General features: G+C 42.1%; 1 protein-coding gene across 1 annotated transcript in view; it reads right to left on the bottom strand.

Annotated features, from left to right (window-relative positions):
- Positions 1-997: 997 nt before the first annotated feature.
- LOC311256669 (mitochondrial intermediate peptidase-like) overlaps positions 998-15,891 on the bottom strand; it is a 28,112-nt gene continuing 13,218 nt past the window's right edge. Inside the window, exons 17-19 of the mRNA XM_084351916.1 lie at positions 14,477-14,598; positions 12,851-12,924; positions 998-1,588 (exon numbers count right to left, since the gene is read on the bottom strand). Coding sequence (XP_084208042.1) covers positions 1,488-1,588; positions 12,851-12,924; positions 14,477-14,598 — 297 coding nt within the window. The 3' untranslated portion in view covers positions 998-1,487. The remainder of the gene's footprint in view (positions 1,589-12,850; positions 12,925-14,476; positions 14,599-15,891) is intronic.

Below are 15,891 nucleotides of genomic sequence, written 5' to 3'. Positions count from 1 at the left end.
TAGCTCCAACAATGCTGAATCCTACACTTCCCATAATGCAACGCCTATTTTTGATTAAATTCTCCCTGCGCTCTAAATGTAGCCTCGCCTTATAGATATAAGGGTGGGACAAAATAATAGAAACACCTGTCAGTATACTGTATCTGTTCTTTCCCAGGCTCCAGAAGTGCTCCTCATGACGAGTAAACTTATTTTGATGAGAGTATAATGAATTCTTAATGAACAGTTTCTAAATTCATCTGAAGTGCAGCCAGTCTCCTCTGATGTAATTCGCCTTCGGTTCAACTGGACAAAGATCACAGATGTTAAAGAAACATCTGGAATGACAAAATCACACCTCAATATCCTGACGATCCGTCAAGCTGCTGTGTTTTAGCCTCTGTGTGGTTTTGAGCCACCCAGCTCGATCTGTTTCTCTCTGATGGCATGTTCACACCTTCAGTAACCGTGCGAAGCTGCTCCTCGACCGCCTGCCTCGGGTCTCATATCTGAGCGAGGCAAGCAAGGACAATGTTACAGGGAGCAGCTGCTCACATCTGTTCGTTCCGGAGCGTCCGTGTAAAATGTGAAACAACTCCTTTAGAAGCCAAACTACAAGAGGCTCCGCTTTAAAGTCATGTTTGACCAGCTTTATATTTACTGAACTTGTATTTTCACACTATGCTACACCAGCTTAGATGTTCACCACAACGCAATTTCTGAAATTTCTGAAAATGCCATAAGAGAAAGTGGTGAATTTCTCTCTCTGCACCCAACACTCCACCTCCTCCTCCTTCTCCCCCCTCAAAGCTCCTGACAGACAAAACAGATGGAGCGGTATTAATTTAAAGCCTAAACAATGACCACATGACAGGAAGAGCAGATTAAGTATTCTTCCTCACGCTGATTTGATCAGGAAAAAACAAAGTTCTGCTCGTAGCTGAGCTGAAAATTGAGACTCAACGGTGGGAATACAAGCTGTGGGATTAATTAAAGAAAATAAAGGCAAATTAAATGATTAAAACTGCAAAAATATTTACTGAGTGAAATTCAAAGGGATATGTTACATTATATGGTCGATTTTTCTGTTAATTATAACAAAGTTCAATGCTGAGAAAAGGTGAAACATCTTCTGTACAAACTCATAAAAGTGGTTTTATGATATTAAACAAACAGTACATGTCCTGTTGAAATAACATGAATAGTGAACACATGAGTCCAGAGCATTGGGGAAGTGTCTGTGACAACAATCAATGTTTACACATAACCAGGAGCTTTCAGGGTTTGGTAGCAAGTCTTTAATACATATATTACCTTACACTGCTGTCAATATAATTAGCTGAATATGTCAAATAAGTCAATGTGACTTTAAGAGAGACCTGCAATATATAAAATGTACATTTACAGGCAGAGTAAAGACGCCCTGCGCTTGGCCATCAGTGCATCATCAGTGCTCTCATTGCCTCGTAAAGGTTTGAGTCCGTTTCCATGGCGCCATGAGGCACCTTTCAGCTTTCAGAGTCCATGATGAAGGTCTCGAAGTTCGGGTTGAGCTCCGACACCAGCGCGTCCACAAAGTCCTCGGTGGTGGGTTGCCTCTGCAGCATCCCTGTCACACAAAACACACAGAGCAGCAGGTTTTAGGGTGTGTGTCCAATGCACATCTGGAAAAGGCTCTGGCAGGGGGGAACTGGGATGAACTGGTTTTCTGTTTTCCATCACTTCATGTCAACTCACTGACCGGAATAGTTCAGCTCTTTATGCAACACTTGAGCTGAAGTCAGCGCAGTAACAGAAAACTCTGAGGTAAATTTTAAGAAATCCTTTGACGCAAACGTCATTAATATCCCAAATTAAGCTGAAATCCAATTAAGTCCATTAATACCGGCTGCTGCTGCTCGAATACCAGTTTCTCTGCAATGTCATCATCACTGCACTCGTGTATTGAAAGGATGGTTTGATTTTTTAACATTTGCATCTTGTAGTTACATGTGCAGTCACAGCAATGTTGCTTTCAAATTCCTGTATTTTAAAAGGTGTAATATGTAACTTTGTTTTAGTATCAATTTTGTTTTTGTAGTCCTATATTCTTGAACTTTGGGACTTTTAGATCGACAATGTGCTCTTTTTGTTCTCACCCCATCATAAATCAAAATACAAGCCTGTTTTTGCTCCGGTGTTTTTACATACAAATGTAAACATATAGCTGTAAAGTACATCTTAAACTCATGTAAGCTCTCGCAAACTGCTAGTCCTTGTATCAATAGCTCTGTTTATAGGCCTAAAAAAAGTTACAAAGTACACCTTTAAATTGAAAGCTTAAGGACCACAAAACTTAATTTTTTATGTCCAGTCATATAAGAAAGTGATGATGACCTGCACCCTCACACCTTCTCTCTATACTGAAGTCTAAACAGGCACAGAAACTCAGAGAAATGAGCCCTGTGGATACATTTAGCAGGCCTCAGATCCAACAGACTGCATGTAGTAAAAGGCAGCAATGAAGTTCTCAACATCTTCTATTTCTGCCTTTAACAAAAGCTACACTGTACATTTAAAGTGCTTTACAGGGGTGATACAGAGCTCACACTCACTCTCGTTACACCAGACTGTGACTAGTGCCGTAGAGCAAATATGACTGTGCAACCGGCGAGCGAGTCCTGGGAATGTCTGTCTGTGTTTTGAGAGCCTGTCTGCCAGCTCATGCGTGGAGGACTCCCGTGCTCGCTTTACAATTCAGCTGCACGCCCGCTTTGAAGTCAGTTCATTTCCCCTTGTGTAGCTGCCAATGTAAATAGGCGCTCTCCCCCTCCCCCTCTTTCCTGAATGGGTCACCTCCAACGCACACACACTCACAAACACAAGCATGTCTGCACAGGCACGCATGAATGGAGACGCAAAGAGTTTCACACAGCGATCCTGAACGCATGGACACACAGCGAGATATGGACAGTCAAACACAAACACACACACACACACACACACACACACACACACACACACGCACACACAGGGGAGTCTATGTTGCTGCCATCCTGAAACTGGCTCAGCAGGTAGACATCGAGCGCAGGTTTGGCCTGGCCTGCAGTGAATCGCCTTGCATGAGAGCAGTGAAGGGATTATCATCTCCTCTTACCCACCGGTCTCACCCTGCCCCTCGGCTACAAGATGATACCAACACACAGGGGGTCTCCGATGCACCACGACCGCAAGGCCCCTGGATCCCCGGGAACAAGGCACCCACATGAAAGCAATGATTTCCAACCATAAATGATAGCCCTAATTAAGGAGCTGAAGGATGTTGCTGCTGTGGCCACCGTTTGGCGTTTATGGCGGTTGACGGCCGCTTTAAAGTGGAGACCAAAATGCTCAGAAAGCATTAACAGAGAGGATATTGAGGCCGGCTTATCAAGTTGCACTTAAATCCATCTCCAGACAGCTGGCTTTGTAAGAGCTGTAATAGAAAAGTGCCAAAGTATTGAAATTTGAGTTTCATTCCAAGATAACGTCATGGTTGAGAGGTGAAAGAGGACATGTTCAGCTAAATATACCTGCCAATGACCTGTCAGTCTGTTCATTCATATCCATTTAATTGTTTAGTTCTTGAATTTAATTGTATTAAGTCTTAATTTAATGTTATTCAGCCAGCGTGTTCTCCATTCGTGAGCGGTAATTATGGGTTTCATCCGCAACACGAAATGATAAAACCAAAACAAGATGAAAGACGATAAAGGTCTACAAAGAGCTGAGGAGAACTGCTGAGTCAGATGATAATCCTCTGCGGGTTCGTCATTATGAGTGATTGAGTCATTTGACACATTGCTAGCGTAAAATCATTTGTCGGCACAGCTTTAATCTAAAAGGGCTTTGTGAGCTGAATTCTTCGGGAATTAAAATGTACGATCAGTCATGATTGGGGAACAGTTACATGTTGATGAGATATTTTACTGATCCTAGCATGAATATCCTCTTTTCAGTCAGAGGTCAGAGGTCAGGGTCAGTAACACAACAGGAATCATTGAAACTCAAAGGGGAGCATCGAGGACTGAAGGGTCGTCACCTCCCCAGTCACTACACCAGTGTAAGAAACAAGCGTGCAGGTACACACATGTTCTGACACATTGTTTACTTGGCTTCTTATTACAGTATGTGGGCAGACAGAGCTGTGGGCTCAGCTACCAGCCTGAAGTCTCCACACGCTGTCTGCAGCGTCACCAGCACTTTCTCTAATAGATGTAATTTCCTGACTGTGTATCCACAGGGGGATCTGATGTCTGCAGGCTCGCCTGCCGCAGGTTAGTGTGTTAAACAAGCAACGTCAACATGACAAGAGTGATGAGAGAGGCAGAGAGAGGAGGAGGAGGAGGAGGAGGGGAGAGAAAGAGAGAGATGGAGATAGAAAGGAAGGTGTGATCATGAAAGAAGTTAGTCAGGTAAACAATAGCGCCCTCACCGGCTTCTCATCACCAACAGCTCGGGGTGTCAGCACCTGGGTCTCACACGGAGACCCAGTAGATGAAGTGAGGAACAACAATGAGCGGTGAGGAGTGAGTTTTTTCTCAACCCGCATCCCTGAGAGAGTTTGAGAAGAATGCACAGATAACCTCAAAGTCATAACAACACTGTGGAGGAGTATCTGATCTGAGGAGCTGCTTTTATAGATGCACACAAGGAGGTGGAGCCGAGTCAAACAAAACAGACCCCAGTTTAAAGGGTCAGCTCACCAAAATTCTTACTTACCCCAAGCAGTATCCATGCAGGGAAATAGCTTTAGCTTTATATGTTCAGTTTAGAGATGGCTTCCTCCCCCCGAACACAAACTTTATTTGTGGTGCTCACCGCTTTGAAAAATTACAACGTGTTTCTCCCCACACACTGACCTCCATGAACTGCTCTGGTGGAAAGTAGTTCCGGACACTTTACAACAAACGCACCTCCGCAGCACAGGTCCTGTACGAGCCTCTCTGCATGCTTGACAGCATTACAGCGGGCAGAGGTATATACACTGACTTTTGGCCACGCGCCAAGTAAAACCAGAGCCAAATTAAACATAGGCTGTGCTTTGTGTCCATTGTTAGGAAAGCCTTAAGACAGAGGCTCTGCCATGTGAGTCATCTCGGATTTAAGAGTTTCCATTTCCATTCATAATGGCACTGACACAGCCATTGAGAAACGAGGCTTCTACCTATTACAGTCATCTCAGGGCCGGGAGTGTGAGCCAACTCGGCCAACAGAGTTTGAGCAAAACAGCAGGTGTTAAAAGACACATAATGGACAAAGTATTTTAAAATAACAGATGATCTTTCGTAACGACAAACCGCTGATTAAGAATGCAACTTTTAAGCCAAATCCCGCTTTGCAGTTGCACACAATTTGGCCACTGAACAGCCTCACTGGAGCTATTGGCAGCTGAAGACCTTTGCTCAAGGGTACTTCAAGAGTACTTGTTGGAGAAGGAAAGTGCTCTACTCGTTCTCTATTCCTGCCTAGTTTTTCCGAGCTGGTGTGGGAAAGTTCAAATCACAGACCCTCTTCTTTAGCTCAGCTTCCACTTCTACTCCGAAACTGTTATTTCCTCAAAACAGATCAGAGCGATTCTTTCAATTTCGTCATGGAAACTCATTTTATATTAACAGTGTGCTTAAAAGTGGTCTGAAAAGTATCAATGCATAAGGCTAAACCTGTATTCTTTCTCATGTCCAGCAGGGGGGGGGGACTCCACTGGTTTCAAAAAGAAGTCTAACTGTATGTAAGTTTATGAGAAAATGACCCTACTTCTCACTTGATTTCTTACTTCAGTAAACAGTTTCCTGTTGAATTTCTGGTCTCAATCACTAGTCTAAGTCATCTTTAATACAGCATGAAGTTCATTTTGTAAATTATGTTCCCATTTACAGAAAAATAGATGATAAATCAGGGTGTTTTTTTAGGGTGTGTCCTAGTAAATCCTAGTAAATAGTACAATCTGTTGTGTCCACCCTATGATCTTTAAGGTAAGCCGCAACTTTTTATATTATCATAAATATTATAATATTTTTCTCCAACTGCACTCAAAGTTACAAAAAAGTCTTTCAAGTAAACAGAGCTGTATCTCTCACAGGAGAACATACACAGCCTCCACAGAATCATTTATTTAGTTAAAGGGTGGTGGGCGATGGGTATCAGTCGAATAAAGACCTACGTGGCCAGCTAACAGCTCTGAGCCTCGCTAATGACAACTCTGGGGACAAGGATTAGGTAGAAATGTTTCAAAATTGCTGCCAAGCCTGCAGCTAAAGTACTTCTGGCTGAGTTTATCAAACATCCGAGTAACTGCCTAGAAAGAGCTTTTCTGTCACAGATAAAGAAATGAAGAACAGACTGTCTGATGGCCGACATTCTTCTAAGAACAGTTAAATAAAAGAGGACTCCCATGATTTGGATCGTTAGTCACATTAGCCATCCTCTGGATTAGTAGTTTTTCTTCAAAAAACAATACATTACATGTGTCCCTGAAAATAAGCGGAGCAAGCACTTTAATTTTTACCTGTATTCTGCTGTTAGAGCACTTATCAGCATCACTGAAAAGTGTCTTTTTGCTAAAACTGGTCCCTTTATAAGAGCCATTAATCCCGGTCTCATGGGTTCGGCTGCGTTCTGTTTCTTCATGATTTAATTGGTTGCTTTTATAGGCCAATTACACCCACATGCAACTCGGAGGGAGCAGCCGAACGCATTTGTACATTTAAAATAAGAACAAACTGCAGCGTGCGGTAACTTGAGCCTCGACCTCACTGCCTCTGTAGCCTCATATTCCCAGTGTGTGTATGAAACAAAATTCGTACACATATGTCAGAGTTTATGATCGCACATTTCTGGCTTCTTCAGAAGCTGTTCAGCTGCTGCTCATAACCATTCGAAACATGTCAAGGTGTGAAACGCTGTTACCTCTGTCGAACCTGGAGGCAAACCTTCGGCTCACTGCCTCTGTAATTACACCTTTGAAGTTCAGGAAGCTTTTTCTACAAACAGCACTTAAGACGGGCCCAGAAAGCAAGCAAGACAAGGGTGATGACAAACACTGCACTGGGAGGCTCTTTGTTGAGTAAGTTCCTTCACAAAAGGAAAAAAGAAGAAGAAAAACTTGCTGTTGTTGAGGATAAACTCGCGCATAAAATTAATCTGCATTGAAACAAAAGTGAGGAACTTTTTGTCTCCTCCTCCAGCTTTATATGCTTTGGTATACTGCGAAATACAGAGAGATCCGCTAGGCGGTGATAGGTTTAATCAGCTTTGTGTGAACTCACTTCACAACGACTCGAACGTAACAGACGTTAGTGTAAAAGTCCCGGGCTGCAGGTCTAAAACGCAGAAATCAGTTTTATGCAACTTGAGAGATTCATTCCAAAACGTAAATGCTGCACACCGTACCTCGTTGTATGACATCCATGGTCCCCAATGGATGAATCCTACTGACTAGTCTGTAAGCAGTATGCAATATGTAATTTCTGCCGCGAGGAGTCTAAATCGAAACAATGAAAACAAAAGAAGTAGTCTGATGGCGTTGTGGAGCAGCGTGGGATCATGGGAGTTTGTTGTCTTCTTTGTTAAACAACCACAATTGCCAGTGAAAATCTATCTGATGTGACTCATCAGATGTTGATGAAATGTTGATGGATGAGGTAAATGTTTGAAAGTTTTATTTGTGTTATGTTTTGTCTTGTTTGCTGACTTCCTTCCTCACTCTCTGACGCATCATCTGATGTTTCCCTTTTGAATTATAGCAACAGGCAACTAAATGAAAAGCATGTTTACCCTGACTTAATTTTCTCGGGATTTGAACACTGTTGGAAATATTTGGGATAATGAAAGTACAACATAACAAAATACAGAACAATGGTGTAGTGCTTCTTGGACATATTAATGCAGAAATGTTCAATATTATAACTTTAACTTCAATATTTTGACAACTAATGAATCTGTCTAATACTTTGGTTCATGACTAAATACCTACAAAGCTAACCTTCCCATTAGCCTTAGTTCAACTTTGTGTTTATCGCTAATTAGCAAATGTTAGCATGCTAATCAGATAAACTAACTAAACATGGCAAACATTAGAACCGCTAAACATCATTGTAAGTGTGAGCATGTTAGCATGTCGATGTTAGCATTTATCTCAAAGTGCTGCATATGCTAAAGTACAGGCTCACAGAGGTGCTAGCTGGCCTGTAGACTGACAGTGTTGATACATTTCCTCGTGAAAACTAAAGACATTTGTCAGGCACAGAGATACACCTAAAGTTATATTATATTATGTTATATATTTAAACTCATCTATTTGTTTGGATTTCTAAAACAAGCTGCCCTCTACCAGTATGTCTTCAGTGATGGTAAGTATTCCTTCAAATGTTTCAGGACTTTTATTACTTTGTCTTCACAGCCCCATGGTCATCAAAAGACAAACTGCTCTCAGTAAATCAAAGCAAAGACACTTCCCTCTGTACCCGCGCTGTGTGGAGCACTAGAAAGATGGTTTTCTTCGATAGGCTGTGAATTATGGATTTTGCAGCTTTACAGCTTATCTGTGAAGTTCAACCCAAATGTCTCCTCATGTTCAGACAGAACTATACATCACTGTCACAAAAGTGCTGTGGGACTGTACAGACCACCGTGCTCTTGGGGTTTATTATGGACTATGTGAGCAGTCATAAGAACTATTCAGCCACGCTGCCTTCTGGACAAAGCACTAACAGGGTCCTGGGACTCCGCTACCGAGCCCAAGTAGATCCATTTTCTGTGCTCGGCGGTCGAGGCTATGGGAACAGTCTGGGCCATGAAAGCCCTCTCTGTGGCAGGAGCCGAGGTTCAGTTCAGTCAGTCGATCACCTTTCACTCCCTCTTTCCCTTTCTACTCTCACTTTTTCTCTGACTCCCTCGCTCAGTGCTGGTGCTGCTGCCCTGGATTTAATGCCCGGGTTTACATTTCAACACCGTCTTTTCCTGGGAAACATCCAGTAGCGGGCAGGGAGCCACGCTGATAAAGACTGGCCTCTGATTAGCCTTGCTGGGCCTGCTCCGGTTGCCTGCGTGCCCTTGTGCCCCCTCCACCACCTCGCCAAAGGGGACAGCAGGGAAATGTTACACACCTTCATTTACAAGGGTCTTTGTTTGAAAAGATTATGTGTAATGGGTTGGATCTGGATTCTGTGTCCTTCCTCCAGTCTTCTGGTCTCTTCTGGCATAAATACTGCTAATAGACATAAAAGGGCCTTCTTATTCGCTTCAAAATCCTTTTCCATTCCCTCGATAGGAATTCAAGATGGTTGCTGTGAACCTCTCAACCCCAAAGCGAATAGTGGCGAAAAGTTAAATGTTTTAGCACATGCACTGATGTAGTTTTATAACTCTTACTAAGGCTTTCATGATACGAAGATAAATTACGAGGACATTTGTAGCCATCAAAATGGCGAGGTGGGTGGAAGAGTCTCTTTTCAAATGTTAGTTTCTCCAGACGTGGAATAAATTGTATTATGATAAAAGACACGAAAGAAACAGGTTTAAGATGACTATCATAACTGCAGCTACACAGAGTGAAGCTCGACTGAAAACTCTTTCATGGGACACTGCCCAGAATTTATTTGATCTGCATTTTCTGTTCTAAAATTATATTGTTTTGGCTAAGTTTTATTCCCAAAGCAGACATTTTTACAGGCTTGAGGCTTGAACAATGACTTATGGCTGGGAAAGACAGCCAGAGGGATCAATATGACCCTGATAACTATCCTGCACACAGGGCCTTGGCCTATAATTAGAGTAGCATTCACTTCAAAGGGAGCCATAAAAGCAAATGCTGTCAGTTCAACAACAGTTAATTGGTCAGTAGATTTAATAACAAGGATCTGATCTGTTGGTGGCTGTAATTTCAGAGGCTGGGCGCAGCCCCGGTCGGAGCTGTCAGAAGGACAATCCGATGCAGGAGGGAGGAGGTGACCCTGAGGGAGGGATTTACAGTACACTCCCAAGTGTCACCTGATACTGCTGCTCCCTCTCTCCGTCTCCCTCCTCTCACCCTCTCTGCTGTTGTCCTGTCCAGACATGCCACAGTGACTACTCCACGAGGAGAGAAGGAAGTGATGGGAGGATGAAAAGAAGAGGGCAACAAGAGGAAGTTTTTTTATTTAGCCTGTCAAGCCCAAATAAAGATAAACTACAGCTTCTGCTTCAATGGCACAACCTGATTAACCAAAGTTTGATGGTTCAAACTTAAAGAAAAAACCCCAAAAAACAAAAACAATACAGTCAAACAAGACTTGAAGTCCACAGCCATGGTAGCAGTCCTATGCAGGTTTACAATAGTACAGTGGTGCTTTGGGCAAAATGCTAAAATCAGCATGTTAACCTACTCACAATTACAATGCTAACAGGCTGATGTCTAGCAGGTTTACTGTTTGCCATGATCACCATCTTAGTTAAGTGAGTTAGCATGCTAACTTGTGCCATTTAGCACTAAACACAAAGTACAGCTGAGGCTGAGGGGAATGTCAGTTTTTGCAGGTATCTAGTCCAGGGGTTAGACCTACTATCCGCCCGACTGAGTATCAAATCCGATATGAAGCATTTCCAATCATTAGAATCTGTGCTCTTTTTTTTTTGTGTCAGATTGCCGATAAAATAAATGACTGTGCTACTTTGGCCCTGATGCAGCATCCTGCCTCTGTCTCTGTCTCTACTCTGACCCTTAATCTAGTCATAAACCAAACAATTGGAAGAAGAGACACTTTGACCTGATGGTGATGCTAGAGGAAAATTCAGGGGAATCACCAAAATCTGTAGGATTCATCCTCTGAGGACCATGAATGTAAAAATCTCATCTTAATCGAGTCAACAGTTGAGATCAATGGACCCACATTAGCATCTCTAAAGCCAGTGGCATGACTAATTATACGTAGCAGATCTGAGGTGGTTGAAGGCACAGTGGGTTTTAAGCCCTGCAGAGTCAGCAGTCTTAGGACTCAAACCTATAATCATCCATGTCTGTCTTTCCTGCCTTCTGCATTTCGTCTGTGCTCAAAAAAAAGTAGCATAATGTCATTTAGTAAAGCAGATCATATTACTGACCTCAAAAAAGGGTTGGACTGGCATGAAAAGTGTACGGCTGCCAGAGGGAGCTGACTCGACAATTTCTACTGCAGCAGACTACCACAGAAGGACTGGCTGCGTCTCTGGGTTCACAAAGCTCTTGTAAACAAAGATAAGAACTGTGGAAGGTGTGTTAAACTGGTATTGTGGGAGCAGAAGCACAGAGCGGGCCAAACCACAACAGCAGCTGTGAACGCCTGAAAAACTAAACCTGACTAATGGACTCACAGCTGCTTCTGTCTGATGACAAACCTGCAAGGTAGTGTTACATTTCCAGGAAATCAGTTGATACAACACAATACTTACAGTGAGGTCAAAGGATTGTCATGGACATCAAGAGACTTTTCAGTCTTACTCAGTACTGTAGATCAAAGTTGCTCCAAATTATTGCTGTTCATTGAGGATTATCAACCCAACAATACTGTATCTTATTTTCTGGTTTCACGGGTGTGTAGTGGAAAATCCCATCAGTTTCTTAGGCATGCCCAATGTTTATTTACATCCTATGGTCAGTAAGCTACTAACTGCTGTTAGCTAGTTAGCTCAGTGTAGACGTGTTATATTTTCATATCTTACTCGGTGAATCTAGGATATATTTTGACTCTAGAGGTGATTGTGGAAAGACAAATTAAGACTGTTGTGGTGGGTTCTATTTTGTTTAAGTTGAGTCTTAATGAAGTGTGTTTTACGATGAGTTAATGAAGCAAATAAGCTCGTCTTAGTGAAGCGTGGTAAAAATTCGAAACTTGCACACATCTGCCAGCTAAAACTATGGGATGCTGTACTGTCAGACAAGGTCTCAAGTCTCATAAGTGGTATTATGAGACAGGAAGACCCGGGGTTAGCTGGTCAGGATGCTATGTTCAATGTCGACATTGTTTTTTCCACATTCTGTTTATAATGTTAGTCCATTTTTTTAATGTTTTAAACATCTGTAGTTAATAATATGAAATCTCTTTAGTAAAAGAATTTGTGATAATTTTAAATATTCCCCCATTTTTAGTTATGTTACTTTCTAGTTCATCACTATGAAAAGGCAGAAACTGGGTTCAGAGTCTCTACTCGTAATATAAAACGTATTACTGTTTTCATTATTTACTCATCAATTATATAATTCATTATTTGTTCTTCCACTGTAATATTCTAGATACTTTTAACAATTTGATCAGGAATAAGAAACTTTGTCAAATAAATCAATTCAACAGAAGCTGACTGATTAAGTCACTGAAATTATCTCACTTTTTATGTGTGGACATTTTCCCACCAACACAAATTGTAACTAGTCATCTGTATTTACTTTTCGGCCTCGCGCGAGACAGAAAAACAAATTTGAAAGCAGTTCACCCTCCAGGCTGTCCAGCGTGTCAAAACAAATTCAGCAGCATTACATTACAGTAATTACACAACCTCTTTTACTGACGCTGATACTGGAAACTAATGGACTGACACTTTCATTCCTGGACTGAAGAGAGATGAACTCTGGTGAAATCCTAAAGCTGTTAAACTATGTTACAAAACAACCAAATCTGCCGAGAGCAGGTGTCCTGTACGAGGTATACAACTGCTGCCTGAAGGCTGTGGGGTCAGAGGGTCCTTACAGAGCCCAGAAAGAGTGAAGGAGGACCTGAGGCTTTAAAGCGTCAAACAGTTTGAAGATGAACTGGTGATAAAATAAAGTGCTTCACTGACTTTTTTTGCTAAATTTGATTCTTTCAGCATTGGGCGGGAAAAAACGCGGTACATGGTAAGTTACCTTCCACCATCAGCATGGGCTCCTTGGCTCCTCCATGGGCCAGCATCTCCCGACGGTAACGCTCCCCCATGTCCCTGACAAAGAGAAAGACGGACACAGAAGAGAGAGAGAGAGATAAGGTTACAGACACCTGTATTCTCTCCTGTCAGCTCCTCATACCCTGTCAACCCCATCCACTGCTCCTGCTGCCACTCGGAGCCCAGGGCCAAGTCTCGAAAAGCTGCCTGTTCACAACAGACAGGTGACAGGAAACAGAGATCTGACAACTGCAGGTGGAACTAAAACAATCTCAGAGGGAGAGGGAACACATGAAGACGGAGAGACAGTAAAGAAAAAGAAGAGGAAAGAATGGAGAGAAGCCTGCAGGGCGCGACTAGATGGAGATATGGTAGAGGCTTCGTTTTTCAAAACAAAGCCTTTGTGCTTTGTCCAGGGGCAAACACTTGTGATAAGGGGGAGTCTGGTAATGTGGATGCTGGTGGGTGTCTGTGAGTCACAGCAGACACCTGCCAATGCGGCGCGAGTTTCATATTAATGTCATGTTCAATGTCAGGCATCAGAGACTTAAACAGTATCCAGGGAAGGCGGCCTGTCAGGAGCTATCTGTGTCAGCGCTCCAAACGTAAAACAGGTAATAATCTCACCATGAGCGCAAAGGATACAAGGGACTAAACAGAGATTCAGGACAGGGAGTCATCAAAACATATCTTATACCTCGGTGGAAGCTACAATACAGATTAAGTTCCTCACTTGCATCATGTGGTAAAAAACAACCAGAATCCTTTTTGGGAGGATATTTCTGTCTTTGCTTTGAGAGGGAACTGTCCCACCTCACTGGTCCAGTACCACTGAGTGTCACTCCACATTAAGATGCATTTATTAGCTGTGGAGGGCACTCATTAAAGAGGAGGATCTATAACTTGCATTTCTCCACCATAAGCAGGAAATGGCTTTCCTGTATTACCATTGCTTAGCTGTTGCATTATGTGTTTTCCCCCTGAAAGTAATAAATATTCCCAAAATGCTAATGGGCTATAGTAGCCCTTTATCATTATAGTTTATATGCACGACTTTTAAATTGACCATGCATCTACTAAAAAGTCCACATAAACTTATCCTGTGCACAAGAAAGTGCATTTTCCTTATTCATTTTAGCTGCAGTACTCTGTTACTGAAACATGGTAAAGAAGGTTTGAATATTTGACAAAGCAGCAACATGGATGTAAATTTATCTGCCATTTTCTTCAACACCTGTGCTTTCAAATTGGTGTAATGGAGTTTGGGGACGTCAGTGCCAATGCAGAAACACTGTGGACAGCCTTTTCAAAGTAAAGGGCTTCAAAAAGGGACACATTTTAAACGCATATACAGAGTTGTGATGCATTAAACTCCATTGTGCTCCTTCCCGTTTGCATTAGACCTCTGTGAAAGTGATTTATTGGAAGCTGCCACAGATCTTCAACTCTGCAGTCATTTCCTTTTAGTTTGGCACTGAGCATTTCAATTAAAAACTGAGCCGGTGCATAACCAAATGCTCAGCTTCAAGTTTTTCTTATGTAAAAGTTGAGGATATTCGCCTTTTCATTTAACAGAAGTCACATTTGTGCATTTGAGCAGCCGTCTCACCTGTTCAGAGGATCCTGAGCGAAGCACTGTCTCCACACCATGGAGGCCACGGCTCGGGACATGAGGTAGGAGTAGTACTTCGCCCCATAGCCAATCAGGTGGCTGAATCTCAGCTGCCATGCCTGTAGAGGGAATTTTAAAAATGAAAGTTATCATCTTCACCTGAGTGAGAAGACGGCGCAGCTTAAAAAAAATCTAGCCATCAACAGGTTCTTCTTCACCAGACTGGATGTGACAGAACAAACAGAAAAGTTAGAAGAATTGTTACTTCTTAATAAAGAAATGACACAAGAAGTGCATTCAATTATCCCCATGCACTATGTATTAGTTTTGACAAAATGAAAAATGTTATAAGATTGTCAGAAACAGTGTGAGGTGGGGCAGCAGTGTAGCAGAGGGCCAGCATAAATGTTTCTGCTCTTAAAACCTGTTTCTATGATCGCAGCTAAATGTGAGAATACAACTTAAAACATCTACAGTACATACAATGTACATACAATGACAGTGATAAAACCACAACAAACAAAAAGCCTTATATTTGTAAGAGTCACCGTTCCATCAGTTTTAGTTTAAAAACTTTGAAGCTGCTTCTATTGTCTTTGTTCCTGTCATAATATTGGTGGAAAATCACCTTTCCTCCGACAAACCTCAATAAGAAAACATTAAATCACAAACTGCCAGCTCCTCCATTAAAGGACGAAACATGGAAATTCCTAAATGGTAGAAAGCCCCCTGCTCCTCTCCTCTGTTCTCCATGCAGTCGCCTGAGGCGGCCCCTCTCCATATCTATAAAGACGAGCTCTTTTATGATCTCTGCAAGCGGGGACTCTGGGGGAATTCAGCTGGCAAACACTCAAACATTCAGCCATTTAGAAAAGAAAGCAGCTGCTGTAGTTAACAAAACCATAACAGACTGCAGACGCCTCCCTCCACCTCCACATAAAAAAATGTAATAACCATAAACTCCAACAGCAAGTGAAATAATAGTCTCAATCAAAGGAAGTAGGGAACTTATGGACTGTTTGTACACAGGTGACCTCAGAGCTTCAGTACCGATGCCAGAGAAAATCCTTGCAGGTTTTATTGTCCTTGGTGATTAAAGACACTTTAATCTCTGAAGCCCGAAACCAAACCCTTTAATGACGGGAAGAATAACTTATACAGTTCATAATCCTGTGTTTAAACTGAGTTTTTGGTCACTTGGTGGCAGCGAAAACAAACTGTAAACACAAAACTGACATACAGTATTATCACCTTATGAAGCTGTTTTGTTGCTAATGAAGTAGACATGAAATAAGATAAGCATTTATTTGGGGTCTTGTTTGTGTCCATCTGATGAATATTCACTCTGCATTTATATTATATATACAGTATAACCTTTATTTAATCTCATGTATATGGGTAATTGCTAAATG

Source organism: Pagrus pagrus (assembly GCF_965226575.1).
Source record: "Pagrus pagrus genome assembly, chromosome: 4".
NCBI lineage: Eukaryota > Metazoa > Chordata > Actinopteri > Spariformes > Sparidae > Pagrus > Pagrus pagrus.
The sequence above is the reverse complement of the archived record's forward strand: the minus strand, read 5'-3'. Positions and strand labels throughout refer to the sequence as shown.